Source organism: Pan paniscus, chromosome 12 (assembly GCF_029289425.2).
Source record: "Pan paniscus chromosome 12, NHGRI_mPanPan1-v2.0_pri, whole genome shotgun sequence".
NCBI classification, from domain to species: Eukaryota; Metazoa; Chordata; class Mammalia; order Primates; family Hominidae; genus Pan; species Pan paniscus.
In genome coordinates, this window is record NC_073261.2 from 57869159 (window position 1) to 57886641 (window position 17483).

At 41.9% G+C, this 17483-nt stretch overlaps 2 protein-coding genes across 7 annotated transcripts in view; one reads left to right on the plus strand and one right to left on the minus strand.

Annotated features, from left to right (window-relative positions):
* Nucleotides 1–17483, minus strand: part of APLF (aprataxin and PNKP like factor) — a 111239-nt gene that overhangs the window by 32905 nt on the left and 60851 nt on the right. For all 6 annotated transcript variants that reach the window (XM_003830918.4, XM_063594897.1, XM_063594898.1 and 3 more), the window contains one exon: nt 5998–6353. In XM_003830918.4, the coding sequence (XP_003830966.1) occupies nt 5998–6353 (356 nt within the window). The remainder of the gene's footprint in view (nt 1–5997; nt 6354–17483) is intronic.
* On the plus strand, nt 14779–16029 carry LOC134728665 (putative UPF0607 protein ENSP00000381514). The gene has a single exon (XM_063595061.1). The coding sequence runs from the start codon at nt 14779–14781 to the stop codon at nt 16027–16029; it is 1251 nt and encodes a 416-aa protein (XP_063451131.1).

Consider the following 17483-nt stretch of genomic DNA (forward strand, 5'->3'; position numbering starts at 1 on the left):
CCGAGGAGGGCAGATCACTTGAAGTCAGGAGTTCAAGACCAGCCTGGCCAACATGGTGAAACCCCATCTCTACTAAAAATACAACTAGCCGGGCTTGGTGGCGCACATCTGTAATCCCAGCTACTCAGGAGGCTGAGGCAGGAGAACTGCTTGAACCCAGGAGGCAGAGGTTGCAGTGAGCCAAGATTGTGCCACTGCACTCCAGCCTGGGTGACAGAGCAAGACTCCATCTCAAAAAAAAAAAAAAAAGAAAATACAATTGACTTAACAGATTTCTTAAACGTGTTCTGGGGACACCCAGGGATCTCTGGATCATACTTTAAGAAGTGATATTATAAAACAACAGATCAGTATTGTCTGCCTTTGAACTTAAATGAAAATATATACTAGTATGTACTTCTTTGAACCAGCCCTTTTATATTTATATGATTAATTCATGTTGTTACATGTAGCAGTAAGTACGTTTTCAATACCATGTAGTAATAGCATCATCCATTTGATGATGGTATTATAATTTATCCATTTTACTACTGATAAACTTTTGGGTTCATTTCAGGTATTGACTTCTATAAGTAATACTGCAATGAGCATTCTAGTATAAGCCTTCTGATGCACATCTATATGCATTTTCCTGGGGATATAGTTAAGAATGGTCACAGGGTATGTATATGCTCAGGTTTGATAAATATTGCCAAATTTCCAAAATGACTGTATTAATTTTCACTCCCAGTAGAAGGTTATTAGAGTTCCAGTTTTTCAACAACCTCACCAACATTTAGCACTGTTAGGTTTCTTTTTTGTTTTTTCACGTGGCAGTATTCATAGCAGAGAGTGGCAAACCATGAACAGCAGGCCAAATCTGGCCTACTGCTTTTTTTAAACTGTGCTAAGAATATATACGTAACATAAAATTTACCATCTTAACAATTTCTATGTGCACAGTTCAGTAATGTTAAGTATATTCACATTGTTGTGCAACCAATCCCTAGAATTTTTTCAACCTGCGCAACTGAAAACTCTATACCCATTAAACAACAACTTCCCAGCTCCTTCTGTCCTCCCCAGAATCCACCATTCTGATTTCTGTTTCTCCCCACAGCCACTGGTAACTGCCATTCTAATTTCTGTTTTTATGAATCTAACTACTCTAGATACCTCCTACAAGTAGAATTATGAAGTATTTATCTTTTTGTGACTGGTTTATTTCACTTAGCATAGTGTCCTCAAGGTTCATACACATAGGAGCATATGTCAGAATTTCCCTTCCTTTTAAGGCTGAATAATATTCCATCGTATCTATATACCAAATTTTCTTTATTCCTTCAATAATTGATGGACATGTGGGTTTCTTCTACCTCCTGGGTATTGTGAATATAGTGCTGCTATGAACTCTTTGAGATTCTGCTTTCAATTCTTATGGATATATATCCACAAGTGGAATTGCTATATAATATGGTAATTCTATCTTTAATTTTTTTGAGGAACTACCATACTGTTTCCCACAGTGGCTACACCAATTTACACTCCCACCAACAATGCACAAAGGTTCCAATTTTTCCACATCCCCATCAACAATTGTTACTTGTTTTTCATTTTGTTTTTGGAAGTAGCCACCCTAATAGGTGTGAGGTGATATCTCAATGTGGTTATGGTCTGCATTTCCCTAATGTTTAGTGATGTTGAGCATCTTTTAATATGCTTGTTGGTCATTTGTATATTATCTTTAGAGAAATATCTATTTAAGTTCTTTCCCCAATTTCAAATTGGGTAATTTGTTTTTTGGTTGTTTAGTTATAGTTCTTTATGTATTCTAGACATTAATCCTTATCAGATATATAATTTGCAAATATTTTATCCCATTCCATAGGTTGTCATTTCACTCTGTGTTAATTTTGTTTTTTCATGTACAGAAGTTTTTAACTTTAAAAAGTCCAATTTTTCTATTTTTGCTTTTGTTGTCTGTGCTTTGGTGTCATATCCAAGAAATCTTTGTCAAATCCAATGTCATGAAGCTTCTCCCCCATTTTCTTCTAAGAGTCTTATAGTTTTAGATGTTTATAGTTTTATATGTTCAGATTATTTGATCCATTTTAAGTTATATTTTGAAAACAGGTGTAAGGCAAGCATCCAACTTCACTCTTGCATGTGAATATGCAGTTTTCTGAGCACTCTTTATTGAAAAAAATTTGTCCTTTCCTCTTTGATTTGTCTTGAGACCATTGTTGAAAATTATTTAACCATATATATGAGGATTTATTTATAGGCTCTCTAGTCTATTCCATTTGTCTATATGTCTATCTTTATGCCAGTACCACACTGTTTGGATTACTGTGGCTTTGTAATACATTTTAAAATCAGGAAGTGTGAGACCTCCAACTTTGATCATCTTCAAGACTGTTTTGGCTACTTGAGATCCCACATGATTTTAGAATATTTTTTTCTATTTCTGCCAAAAAAAACCATTAGGATTTTGATAGAGATTGCATTAATTCTGTAGATCACCTTGAATAGTATGAACATCTTCACTGTCTGTGCTGTCTATGGCTGCTTGCACACTATGACAGCATAATTAAGCAGTGGCAACAAAGACTGTACGGCCCAAGAAGCCAAAAATATTTACTGTCTGGCACTTTTAAAAGTTTGACAACCACTGATCTGTAGTATTATCTTTTAAAATGTGTTTCCCTACATGACTAACAAGCATTAAACCTTTCTTGTATGCTTACTGGCCATTTCACTGTTCTCTTTTGTGCAGTGCCTTTTGCTCATTTTTTTTTCTTAACTGAGTTGTCATTTTCTTATTGGTTGCTAGTTATTTATTTTTGATACAAGTTCTTTGACATATGTATAACAAATATCCTCATCTACTTTGTGCCTTGCCTTTTCACCCTTCTAATATTATATTTAAATATAATATAAAGGGTAATTTTAATTTTTATTTTGTCCAACTGATCAACTGGATAACATGATTATGATTACTTCATTTTATAACATGCTTAAGAAATCTTTGCCCAATGTCATGAATATATTCTGTTATCCTCTGCTACCTGTACTTTATATGTTTTATAAAAATCTATCTGAGATTTATTTTGTGATAGGTATAAGGCAGGAGTTAAGATTCATTATCTTTTCATATGAATATCCAATTACCAAACACCACTCATTGAAAGTTCATGCTTAACCCACAGATCTTCAGTGGTACCTTTGTCATAAACACAGACATGTAGGTTTGGTTTTGAACTCTTTAATCTCTTGCACTGATTACTGTTTATCTATCCTTGCACCAATATTAAACTGCATTATATATGGTAGCTTTATAATAAGGCTTTCTATCTAGTGACATAAGTCTTTCAAGTTTGCACTTGAAGATTGTATTCAGAGTTCTACGTCCTTTGCTATTCCTCTATAAAGTCAGTTTGTCAACTTACACACATACACACACACACACACGCATGCACATACACCCTATTGGGATTTTGATAAAGACTTCTTTAAACTTACAGAGCGATTTTGAGGAAATGTATATCTTTACAATATTGATTCTTGCAACAGGTGCTAGACAGGATGTGGAGAAATAGGAACACTTTTACACTGTTGGTGGGAATGTAAATTAGTTCAACCATTGTGGAAGATAGCGTGACAATTCCACAAGGACCTAGAACCAGAAATATCTTTTGACCCAGCAATCCCATTACTGGGTATATACCTAAAGGATTATAAATCATTCTACTATAAAGACACATGCTAATGTATGTTTATGGCAGCACTATTCACAATAGCAAAGACTTGGAACCAACCCAAATGCCCATCAATGATACATTGGATAAAGAAAATGTGGCATATATACACCATGGAATACTATGCAGCCATAAAAAACAGTGAGTTCATGTCCTTTGCAGGGACATGGATGAAGCTAGAAACCATCATTCTCAGCCAACTAACACAAGAACAGGAAACCAAACACTGCATGTTCTCACTCATAAGTGGGAGTTGAACAATGAGAACACATGGACACAGGGAGGGGAACATTACATACTGGTGCCTGTTGGGGGGTGGGGGGCAAGGGGAGGGATAGCATTAGGAGAAATACCTAATGCATGTGGGGCTTAAAACCTAGATGATGGGTTGATGGGTGCAGAAAACCATGGCACATGTATACCTATATAACAAACCTGCACGTTCTGCACATGTATCCCAGAACTCAGAGTATAATAAGAAAAAGATTCTGAATTTTCAAAATTATACAATCATGTCACCTGTAAATAATTACAGTTTTATTTTTTCCTTTCTACTCTACATTAGTTATTTCTTTTTTTTTTTGCCTTAGTGTACTGGCTATGATCTCTACTGCAATGTTGAATAGGAGTGGTGATAGCAGACATACTGGTTAGTTCCCAATATCATGGGAGAAACTCTAATCTTTCACCATTAAATATGAAGTTAGCTGTTGGTTTCTGTAGATATTCTGATTAAACTGAAGAAGTCTTTTCTATTCTTATATAATTAAGAATTTTTTTCATAAATGGGATGTTGAATTTTATTATATGACTTTTCTCTATTGAGATGACCATTATGAATTTTCTCTTTTAAATTGTGTTACGAAGTGAATTGTTCCCCACCTCCCAAAATTCATATGTTGAAGCCCTAATTTCCAGTGTGACTAATTTGGAGACAGGGGCTTTAAAAAGATGATTAAGGTTAAACGAGGTCATAAGGGTGGGGCCCAACCTAATATAACTGGTGTCCTTACAAGATGTGGAAAAGAGACCAGGAAGGTACATGTACAGAGAACAGGCTATGTGAGGACACAGTGAGAAAGTGGCAGTCTGCAAGCCAAGAAAAGAGGTCTCAGGAGAAAACAAACTTGCTGACACCATGATCTAGGGCTTCCAGCCTCCAGAACTATGGGAAAATACATTTCTGTTGTTTAAGCACCCAATCTGGTATTTTGTTATGGCAGCCCTGGCAAACTAATACAATCCAAGGTAACAGAAGGTATATATACTTCTATTCTGCAAGTTTTTACATTATGGTCCAGATGTGGAACTAAAGCCATTGCATATATACAAAAATGTTTCAAAAAGCATAAATCAGAACTATTCAAATTTAAAAATATGAGTTATTCAAGTGCTAAAATGGCAATACATTTTAAAGAGAATATGAATGTGAAATTAACAGAATATGTTAAAATATACTATTGCAATAAAGATATCTATCTTCTAGAAAATCCTGCTATAGGCTTTTAAGATACAGCGGGGGGAACTGAATGTTTTATATGTATACATGCTGACTAGTGTCTTATTGACACAGAAGACAAACTACCGGAAAGGATTGCTAGGATATTTGGTTTGGCAAGTTGGAATGGCAAGAAATCTTTCTGAAATAGGGTTATGTAATTATAAACATGTTACTATAAACACTGGATGAAAGTATAGCCTAAAACTAAGAGATTATAATTTGAATTCTCAAAATAAGAAATTAGAGTATATAGGGCAGTGTAAATAAATGAAGCAAGTATAGGAGCAACCCATCAATCCAGGATTATTATATTCAGTTGTTTTACAGGGTACCATGATAATTCAAAGCACCATTAGAAAAATATAAAGAAAAGACACCTAAATACAACTTAAAATTATAGTTATATTGTAGACAACAACTATGTAGGAAGCCATCTCTCTAATATTTAAGAAAAGACTAAATAACAGGTATTTAGATCTGGGGGATTCAGTTTTCATGTCTGGATTCCCCAGTATTCAGATCCTCACATTAGTCAGCATGTCTATATATAAAAAATTTAATTCTCCCACTGTATCTTAAAAGCCTTAAAAGGATTTTCTAGAAAATATACTGAGGAAGTACAAATAGTAGAAACACGATAAAGCCCCTAACCTTTAGGCCAGTGGGTTTTATTAGGTTTTTAATATACTGTAGCATGTATCTACATAGCTACACGCTATCAAAATAATGGAATTAAATGTTACTGTAATTTCATTTTACCTATAGCAGTTTGCCCCATACATGCAGGATGTCCTCTTGACCTTGTTTCCTTCAGAACCTTGTAGAACTGAATCAGTTGCCTTTGCATGCAAAGTTTCAGAATTGGAGGGATTAGAGCTGGACTCAGAATGAGACCCTTGAGACTCATCCTGAAATGACTCGCCCTGGGCACTCGAACAATTTTCAGAACAGCTCATTGCCTCATCTTCTTTATGTGGTGTTCTTTTAGTGGCAATTTTATGTTTAGAAACTTTACCAAGTTCCTCTATTGGAAGTTTGTTTCTCTGTGCATTAGTCTTAATATTATTCATCTCTGTGTTACTTAATGTGATTGCAGAAAATGATTGTGGCATTTCCTGTAAAACAAATATGAAAAACATCAGAAATAAATGAAACATTTTTTAAAAGATATGAGCATAACAGCACAAAACTACAAGATCCATGCAAAATGTAAACTTAAAACTTCAAGATTCACATTTTAAAGTTATTAAATGCCACTATTTTCTATGTGCTTAGTTTAATAACTTAAAACATTTTTAGTTTTTTGAAAAGAAATTTGGCCAGGCATGGTGGCTCAGGCCTGTAATCCCAACACTTTGGAAGGCTGAGGCGGGTGGATCACCTGAGGTCAGGAGTTTGAAACCAGCCTGGCCAACAAGGTGAAACTCCATCTTTACTAAAAAATACAAAAAATTAGTTGAGCATGGTGGTGGGTGCCTGTAATCCCAGATATTTGGGAGGCTGAGGCAGGAGAATTGCTTGAACCTGAGAGGCAGAGGTTGCAGTGAGCTGAGATTGCACCATTGCACTCCAGCCTGGGCAACAAGAACAAGACTCCATCTCAAAGAAAAAAAAAAAGGAAAGAAAAGAAATTTACAGTTGTATCAAACCTTTACAATCATGTCAAACATTCAGTGAAAAATAACCAGAAAATACAAATAAAATATAAGGGAAGACATTTGCTTTCATTTGAATCTTTAACTTCTCTTAAATGTCACTGTTCAACAATGAGTCATGTTCTTAACATGCACGGTCCTTATAATTTCTCTTTTTTTTTTTTTTTTGAGATGGAGTCTTGCTCTGTCTCCAAACCTGGAGTGTGGTGGCACGATATCTGCTCACTGCAACCTCCGCCTCCCAGGTTCAAGTGATTCTCCCACCTCAGCCTCCTGAGTAGCTGGGATTACAGGCACATGCTACCATGCCCAGCTAATTTTTGTATTTTTAGTAGAGACGGGGTTTCACTGTTGGCCAAGCTGGTCTCGAACTCCTGACCTCAGGTGATCTGCCTGCCCTGGCTTCTCAAAGTGTTGGGATTACAGGCATGAGACATCGTGCCTAGCCCCTTATAATTTCTTATAAGCTACTGCAATACTTTATTTCTGCCCTCTAAATGTAATCATGATTTTACCATAGCTGAATGACAAAACTGTTTTGCCCCCACAGAAAATTTTGCGTAAAGCTATGTTCTGACCAACTTGGAAAAAGATAGGATTCCTTTAAATTTGTCTTAATAAAGTTCTGAGTTTAACCAAACTGAAGGTGCTTTGAACCAAATAAATACTCTCATTAGCACTGCAGAACCTTTATAATTTATACTTACCAACAGCACAAACAATAAGCCTGGTCTTATTCTGTTAAAAATGACCTCTTAATTACTTATACTTCCCGTGGAGTAGAAACAATGCTCAGATATACCCCAGTTCTCCTGGTAACCATTTCTAGGATGTGATAACAACATACCAGATAACACATCAATGTTTGCTTCCACTTATAACTAAAGACTCATGTATGCTGGATGCCATCTGAAAAAAAGCTGGTTTTACATGACCTAATATTCAATAGCTTAAATTTCTTAAGAAGATATTTCATTTTTTAAGAAACAGTGCATTAAAATGCTACCCAAACTGACTAACTGCCTTGAAAAAAGGAACCTAGATCTTATCATGGTTCTTGTATAGTAACAGATAACCTATGGGGAAAGCAATCCTTTGGCTACACTGGCAACATTCATGTCATGTCTCTCTAAAACATACGCTCTTTGCTCCCACGCTGCACAAGTACACCCCAATCTCAACCCCCCAACTCCAGGACCAACTGGTCTGTACCAGCAACTGGAACTCTCGAGTGAGAATTGGGCAATCCTAACCCACCTCCCTACTAGGCAGTACCCCCTGGGTCAGTTCTCCCCAGTTTTCTTTTTCCTTTTTCAGGTAGCAGTGGAGCAGATCAGCAAATCCACTGGCTAACAGATGTTCAATAAAATGTATCTCTTGTTCCTGCTGGCATTTCCAAGCTCCACAAGTAATTATCTTAGAATGCCCCTCTTCTCTTGATTTTAGAAAAGGAAGAAATAATTTCCCCCATAAACACTGCACTTCCCTTAATCTTAAAACCTTTTGGCCTCTCAATTCCCTTTGTATCAAGCCTAGGGGGTTGGGATGGCAATTGCTTTTCATACCTTTCAATAAACCATAAAGGGAAAGGGCTGTTTCTTACTGCTGAGGGCCCCTTAACATGGGATACTTTATTAGTACTTCTATTCCCAGCTTTGAGCCTTAGCAGCAGTTCTGGGACAAGGAAACAATCCCACTCAATATCTTATCACATTAAAAAAAAAAAAAAAGAGCACAGCTAGGGAAGTGGTTAAATAAATTAATTATATTCTTACTATGAAATACTATGCAGACATTAAAATAATAATGACACACCTAAAGATGTTTTTTAACTGAACAAGAATAATATCCATACTTGGTGCCATTTAGCTTTTAAAAAAAATTCCTTATATATCTATGTGCGCATTCATCTGTGTAAATCCAAATGAAAAGAGTTAGAAGGATACAAACCAAAAAATTAGTAAGGCAATGAGATCGAAGGATGAGGCAAATGGAGGTTTTCATTATTTACTTCAAATGCTTCTGATACTTCCATTTTTGACAATAAGCATCTATTATGTTGCCATTTAAAAATAAAAAATAAACCAATGAAAATGAAATATAATAAAATCCATAGTATCATATTTCAACTCCATCTACTTCCATGAATTAGAGAAGAGTTTGTTTTATTTTTAAATCCTCACAAGGAGTAGGTTTAACATGTTAACTTATTCTAAAAGAGAAAGGAATGTTAAAGTCCCAAATATCAATACTATGGATTAGGGGTTCTCAAATATATTTTAAGAGGCACAAAAGCTGGAAATCATAATGCTCTTTATGGAATTCCATGAAATATTGATTTATAGTACACCCTTGGCATTCAAGAATTTAACATTCATGGCTTAAATTATTTATAAATGACCCCAAAATCCATTACATGCAGTAATTTGTAAGTTTGCTGAGACATAAATTTGCACTGTGCCAATTACAAAGCTCAGGAGCTACAGTAAGTCACTGAACTGATGAGTGAGGGAACAGGAAAGATGGAAGTTGCTCTGTACTTGGAAGAAGTAGGAGAAAGGCAGACAGCTCTGTATTTCCTAAGCATCCCACATTGCTTATTTCTTACATTAGATGAAAATGGGCAGGACTAAATGTGGAAGGCTGGCGACTCATGATAGAGTGGCCAAATCCCCTACAATGTAAATATACATGTTAGAGACCTGAGGGACGGAACAGCATGGAGCTGGTAGAGGGTGACCTGGGTGTTTGGAGGTGGTGGGAATGTATTATTAAGGCTATTAAAATAGCCGGTTAACTTCTCAAACAAGCTCTTCCCCTGCCCCTCAACCATCTGAGTGTTAATGTACTAGAAGGGACAAGATAAAGAACTTCCACCTAGAACAATTTCAATCAAGTAATTTATTGCTGTTTCCAAACTGCTCCTGGCAAGAATGTCTGTGGTGACAAATTACCTTAAAAGTCCTGTCTCAATCCCATTAACACTGACTAACGCTAAAGACTAAAAACTCCTAACCTCTAGCCCCAACTTCACTCCTGAGCTTCAAACTCATATAGCCAGACATTTCTTTCTCAATGTTCTATGCTCCTCAAACTCTAAATGTCAAAACTGTCTTTCTGCCTCTGTGTTCTCTGCCATAGTTTCTGCCAACATATTTCATCTATTCATGCTAGCCAGAAATTTAGAAGCTTTTTACTCCTTCTTGCCCTCTCTCCCCAGATCCAAGCAAGAAGTCCTACAATTTTATTCCTGAATACTTTTATAATCCAATACTTCTTACCATCCTTAAAGTCACTGCCCTAGTTTAGATTCTCTATTTCTTCACTTTGTTAATGCCACAATCTCTTCCCTTACCTCCAAGTCTTTTATCTTGTTCTTTTCCAATCTCTCCTCTAGTGAGCTGCCAGAATTACCTCTGTGATTGAAAACATTTCAAGGGCCCTTCTCTATGAACTGGTCGCACTGCTGTCTTCACCCTATGAGACCTGGTAACTTGCTCTGACCAAAAGAATTCAGCAAAAATTACAATTCCAGTTATAGGCCTTAAAAGATCTAACAGCTTTGACATCACTCTCTTGGGGCCCAGATGTCAGGTGAAGATGCTCAATCTAGGCTACTTCATGGTACAGGGAGGGAGGTGGGCCCAGCCAGCCCCCAGCCATTCCATCAACCTTTGCTGAGGCACCATTCACACGAGTAAAGCTATCACAGATGCTTCATCTTCAGCTGAGTTCTCAGCTGAATGAAGCCCAGCTGACACCAAAAACATGTCATAAAAGAATTGCCCCACTGACCCCAGCCAACCCACACAATTATAAGACAGAATATAATCATAATCACTGACATGATCATGTTGTGTTAAGCCACTAAGAGTTGGGGTAGCTTGTTTCACAGCAATAGACAGTTAAAACACTTTACCATACTATTTTCGCTTATGTTGTTTCAGTTAGGCTTCCTTCTGTCATTTACAAGAGTTCTCATTAGATTATAATATAATATAGATTATAAAGGAAATACATAGTCTGTTTTGTAGCTGTGATAACAGAATATCACAAACTTGGAAATTTATAAAGAACAGAAATTTATTATCTCACAGTTGTGGGGTCTGGGAAGTCCAAGATCAAGGCACCAGCATCTGGTGTGAGGCTCCTTACTGCATTCTTACATGAGGGAAGGTGGAAGGGCATGAGAGGATGAATGCTGTGCCCTTATATGGCAGAAGAGTGAAAGAGTGTAAACCCACTTCTACAAGCCAAGCCCCCGACCTTTTTTTTAGAGATGAGGTCTCCTTATGTCACCCAGGCTGGCCTTAAACTCCTGGGCTTAAGCAATCCTCCTGCTTCAGCCTCCCAAGTAGCTGGGACTACAGGTGCATGTCACCGCATCCAGCTTCACAAGCCCTTTTTATAGCAGCATTATCCATTCATGAGCAAAGAGCCCTCATAACCTAAACAGCCTCCCATTAGGCCCACCTCCCAATACTGTTGCTCTGAGGATTAAGTTTCAACATAAATCTTTAGAGGAGATAAAAACACTCAAACCATGGCAACCATCCTTTTCACTAAAGTTAATCAATTCAAGTACCCTCATTTTCACATCTAAATTAGAAAGTCACATAACTGGGAAGGAGTTGTAGAAAGACATACAAGAACTGATGAAAAATATAGACTATTTCTGACAACTGTCTTATGAAGAGAAGTTACTACAGTCACAAAACTCTTTACATAGTCTAATACGTATGGTAGAAAAATTCATTATACCCAAAATGAAAATACCTACATTTGAAGCCAAGGTTCCTAACAATGTGACCTTGGGCCTCAGTTTCCTCTGAGGTGTTCAATGATGATACAACGGTAGCTCTTAATTTTGAAGGGACACTAAAATTGGGAGAGTTTAAGATACCACTGATGCACAGGTTCCACACACCAAATGAATCAGAATCTCAGTAACAAGGTCTAGTTGGGCATAAGTGATTTTTGTCCCTTCTCTCCACTGCTTCTCCTACTTTTCCCTAAGAGAATGTAATTCTTTCCAAGTACATTGATCCAAATGTAGGCCTGGCCAAACTGTTGTTAGTTTTTTGTAGCTGGCAACCTCCTGCCATTAGACTAGATAGGTCAGCCTAGCCTCTTGTTTTCTCTCACACCTGCTCTGCACTACAGCTATCCCTTTAGGACTAGCTGTTCTAAAGGTTCAGTGTTCAGACTCAAACTGGGCAGGGATGGAGGGTGGGGTCTGGAAAGGCTCTGCTGGGATTTTCAGTCTAAGTCATATTTTCTGGCTCAGCTTTACCAGAGAGCCCTGCATAAAGGATCATGAAAATTTAAGCCTTATTTTTCCTGTGCTAGAAGAGGTAAATCTTCCTCACAAGGAAGGGAAGGAAAAGCAACTGGCCAAATAGAACTTGGGCATTCCTCGGACCTGGTTGTAATACTCCCTTGATGTCATCAAAACCTCACAAATAGCTTGAATATCTTGGATCTGCTCCTCTCTATAATCTATCAATTAAGATGTTTCTCAAAGTTTTTCTTGTGATTATCAAACCTTATGGGTTGGGATAAACAGAGGAAAACACGTATACTACAGATTTTCTTCTGAACACAATAATTTCTCTTGAAAAAAGGCAACGTCAATTGACATGTTCAGAGTTCAGAGAATAGAGTATATGAGGGCTCAAAGTTTATACAAAACAAATTTTGTTTTAATAAGTTTTATGGAAAATATATGTGGGCCAGAAAACATTTTGTTTTCATTTATTAAGCTTGCCTCCATAAGTAAAGCAAAGGAACTGAGTGTATAGTGACCAGGCCCCACTTCTGTAGCTGGAAGACAGGCTCCAGTGAGAAGCTGGTTCCTCTCTCTGGGAGAGAGGGTAGGAGTGAGGAGAATATATTCGAAGATTAACCTCTAAGGTAGATGTTGGCATTTCAATCATTTCGGTGCACAGTCTTCCATGACCAATCCTCTTCCTTTGGTTTTACCTGAGACTAAGACAGGGATCCACAGAGCTCAGCCATGGGACTACAAGGATCATGAAAACTGTCATCATAAGCTACCTCTCGCTAGAGAGGAAGCATGCCTGAACTTTCTGTCCTGGGGCCATCTTTATCTTTCTCTCTCTTTTTAAGTACTTCCAATAAATAGTCCTCATTTTCTTTAAGTACCCAGTGTTACAGAATGCGTATTTCAGCCAAACCATCCTAGTGAGTTAGCAAAAATTGAAAGAGGAAAGAAGGTCTAGAAATACTGTCAGCCCAGAAGTGATCCTACAACAGGCTCTTAAGAACTATCCCATCAATTTGTTTTTCTCATCACACTTAGCAAGAAAATGGTGGTTAAATGCAATCTGAGAACAACCAATGGAATAAGAGAAATCAGGTTTTCAGAATGGAGGTGCCAAATTATGACCAGAGTCAAGTGGTCCTCCCTTTTTTTTCCAGTCTGAAATTTTTTTTTAACTTCTTGCCTTTTAATAATATCTTTGAATATAGATGGTTTCAATTCTCCAATAACAAGATGTAGAGTGGCCAAATGGTTTTTCATACATGTTTCCCTAGTCCAGACACCCAAGAGTATGTCCCTCTCTTGGGCATAAGAAAACCTAGAGTTATATTTAGGGCATCATGTGTGGTGAATAGTTGACCAAGCTGGCATGCTCACAATGACCAAATTATGTTTATCATATTTTAATCCAATACATTGATCTACTATGAACTTGTAAATAATGTATTTGCTTTCTAGACACATTCCAGGAAGACCAGAGAAACTGACTTTTATCCATATGGAATAATCCACTGGCAAATTTCTTTTAGGACAGACCAAAGCTGATCTAGAACATAATCTTTACATACTTGGATCCTTCCCATCAGACGAGAAAGAACATCTGGGGTGAAAGGCTCCATTAGAAGAGCAATGTGGGATGGTGCTGTGCTGACAACTGGTAGTTCCTGCCCTACATCTTTGTAGAGGACTGGAGCCCAGAGCATGCCATGGTCAACTTGTATGTTGAAGTGAAGACCTCCTTCGAGGTGTGCATGTGCTTATTACAGATATGCCACGGTGCTAAGTATGCCACGGTGCTAAGTACCCCAGGATGACAAGAAAAAATAAGAATAGATGCTGTATCCATGATCATGAGGCACACAGGCCAGAGTGCCAGCTGTGGAAACGCACAGCCCGGGTTCAAAGCCTGGCTGGGCCATGACCACCTGAATGACCTGAGGAATGGTCTCAGGCAAATTTGTAAAAAGTGGAGACCCTGCCTGCCAGGGAGGCATGTGGTAAGAGGCACATCCAGTCAGGTCAGGGCACCGCGTCCTCTCTTTGGAAACCTGCGGAGCGAGGCTGGTGGCCCTTGAGGCCACGGCAGCCATGGAGAAGGTGGGCCTGGCTCCAGGCAGCACAGAGGCACTGGAGAGGCCCCGGGGGAGCCTGGCGGGATCTGGCTGGTCCTGCGCTCTGCTTCCAGGTTCTGGCCCTGTAACCCGGGGGATGGGGCCGGCCAAGACAGGACCACTGGGTGCCAGCCAGCACCTGGGCCAGGCGCCAGGCGGAAGGGCTCTGGCGGATCAGCCCCGCACCCCCAACAGCCCCACGGGGGGCCCATCCAGGGCCACACACCTGCCCCCAGGAGCAGCACGTCCCTGAGGCTAGAGTCCAGCTGGACCGGTGGAAGGGTCTCACCCTTTGCCCTCTGACTCCCCTTGCAGGCACCCTCACTGGGCTCCTAAGCACTCCTCCACACCCTGGCTCTGTCACCAGCCCCGTGGTGATGTCATAAACTCCCAGATGCCCAGTGTGCACCCAGCCACAGAGAAGTGGGTGACTTAGGAGTATCCTCTCCGCTTCTGACCCTTAGTTTCGTCTGTGCACAACTCGCTCAAAATGGGCAACTCACTAAGCGTATTTTGTTCCTGGTTCCACCACAGGTCCTGGCCATGCCATCGGCAACCTGCTCATCTTGTCCGTGAGGCCTTCCCAGCTGGCCGGGCTCACCCCGCGGCTCCTGCACCTGTGCCTGCCCCGGGAATCTGGGGCCGTTTCCCACTCCTCTTCAACCGTCAGCGACATCTTGGGCCTTCTTTTCCAGTCAGGTGTGACGGCGCCCCTGTGAGGCTGTGTCTTATCCCTCGGAACACGGGCACCCCACAGAGGGTCCTGCCTCCTGTGGTCTGGAGCCCCCCCTCAAGGAAGAAACCTGTGCTGTCTGCTCGCAACTCCAGGATGTTTGGATACCTCAGCCCCGTGAGGATCCCTCGTCTCAGAGGCAAGTTTAACCTTCAACTTCCTTCATTAGATGAGCAGGTGATCCTAGCCAGGCTCCCGAAAACGGAGGTGAGGGCAGAAGAGCCCAAAGAAGCAACGGAGGCGAAAGACCAGGTAGAGACCCAGGAGCAGGAGGACAATAAAAGGGGCCCCTGTAGCAATGGGGAAGCAGCCTCCACCTCTAGGCCCCTGGAGACTCAGGGAAACCTCACTTCCTCCTGGTACAATCCCAGGCCCTTGGAGGGAAATGTCCACCTCAAGAGCTTGACAGAAAACAACCAGACTGACAAGGCCCAGGTGCATGCAGTGAGTTTCTACTCCAAGGGCCATGGAGTCGCCAGTTCACACAGCCCTGCTGGAGGCATCCTTCCCTTTGGGAAGCCTGACCCACTTCCAACAGTGCTCCCTGCCCCAGTTCTGGGCTGCTCCCTGTGGCCAGAGAAGGTGGCCTTGAAGGTGCTGGGTAAAGACCACCTGCCCAGCTCTCCAGGCTTGCTGACGGTGGGGGAGGACATGCAGCCCAAGGATCCTGCAACTCTTGGATCAAGTAGGTCTTCTCCACCCAGAGCTGCCGGCCACAGGTCCCGCAAAAGAAAACTGTCGGGGCCACCACTGCAGCTGCAACCGACCCCTCCCCTGCAACTGAGGTGGGAGAGAGATGAGAGGCCCCCACCGACTAAGCTTCCATGTCTATCTCCTGAGGCACTGTTGGTGGGTCAGGCTTCCCAAAGAGAAGGATGCCTCCAGCAGGGCAACATGCGTAAGAACATGAGGGTGTTAAGGAGAACATCAAAATTCAGGAGACTAAGACAGCTGCTTAAGAGGAGAAAGAAGAGACAGCAGGGCAGGCGTGGTGGCCCACGCCTGTAATCCAGCACTTTGGGAGGCCCAGGTGGGCAGATCAGGAGGTCAAGAGATTGAGACCTGAGGAGCATCTCTGCCTGCACCATCTGGGAAGTGAGGACCGCCTCTGCCCGGCTGCTCCACCGTCTGGGAAGTGAGGAGCGCCTCTGCTTGGCCACCGCACCGTCTGGGCAGTGAGGAGTGCCTCTGCCTAGCCCCCGCCCTCTCTGGGAAGTGACGAGAGCCTCTGCCCAGCCGCCTCACAGTCTGGGAAGTGAAGAGCGCCTCTGCCCGGGCCCTGCCCCGTCTGGGCAGTGAGGAGTGCCTCTGCCAGGCCACCACCCTGTCTGGGAAGTGAGAAGCGCCTCTGCCCGGCTGCTCCACCGTCTGGGAAGTGAGGAGTGCCTCTGCCTGGCCACCGCACCATCTGGGCAGTGAGGAGCGCCTCTGCCCGGCCCCCGCCCTCTCTGGGAAGTGACGAGCACCTCTGCCCGGCTGCCTCACAGTCTGGGAAGTGAGGAGCGCCTCTGCCCAGGCCCTGCCCTGTCTGGGCAGTGAGGAGTGCCTCTGCCAGGCTGCCGCCCTGTCTGGGAAGTGAGGAGCGCCTCTGCCCGGCTGCCATCCTGTCTGCGAATCGAGGAGTGCCTCTGCCCGGCCCCCTTACACTCTGGGAAGTGAGGAGCACTTCTGCCTGGCCACTGCCCTGTCTGGGAAGTGAGGGGCGCCTCTGCCCAGCTGCCCACCATCTGGGAATTGAGAAGGAGCACCACCTCTGCCCGGCCTCCACCCCATCTGGGAAGTGACGAGCACCTCTGCCCGGCTGCCTCACAGTATGGAAAGTGAGGAGCACCTCTGCCCAGCCGCCATCCTGTCTGCGAAGTGAGGAGTGCCTCTGCCCCGCCTCCTCACCGTCTGGGAAATGAGGAGCGCCTCTGCCTGGCCAACGTCCCATCTGGGAAGTGAGAAGTGCCTCTGCCCCACCTCCTCACCGTCTGGGAAATGAGGAGTGCCTCTGCCTGGCCACCATCCCATCTGGGAAGTGAGGAGCGCTTCTGCCCAGCCACTGCCCTGTCTGGAAAGTGAGGAGCACCTCTGCCCGGCCCCCTCACCGTTTGTAAGGGAGGAGCACCTCTGCCCAGCCCCTGCACCATCTGGGAAGTGAGGAGCGCCTCTGCCCGGCCCCCTCACCATCTGGGAAGTGAGGAGAGTCTCTGCCCGGCTACTGCGCAACCTTCCAAGTGTGAAGTGACAGCCTTGTGTGTGATCTTTCTGCCTTCCCCAAGTTTGCATTTTCGACATTAAAGTTTACTTTTTAATTAAAAAAAAAGGAGATCGAGATCATTCCGGCCAACATGGTGAAACTCCGTCTCTACTGAAAATACAAAAATTAGGCGGGCATGGTAGCTTGTGCCTGTAGTCCCAGCTACTCGGGAGGCTGAGGCAGGAAAATGGCTTGAACCCAGGAGGTGGAGGTTGCAGTG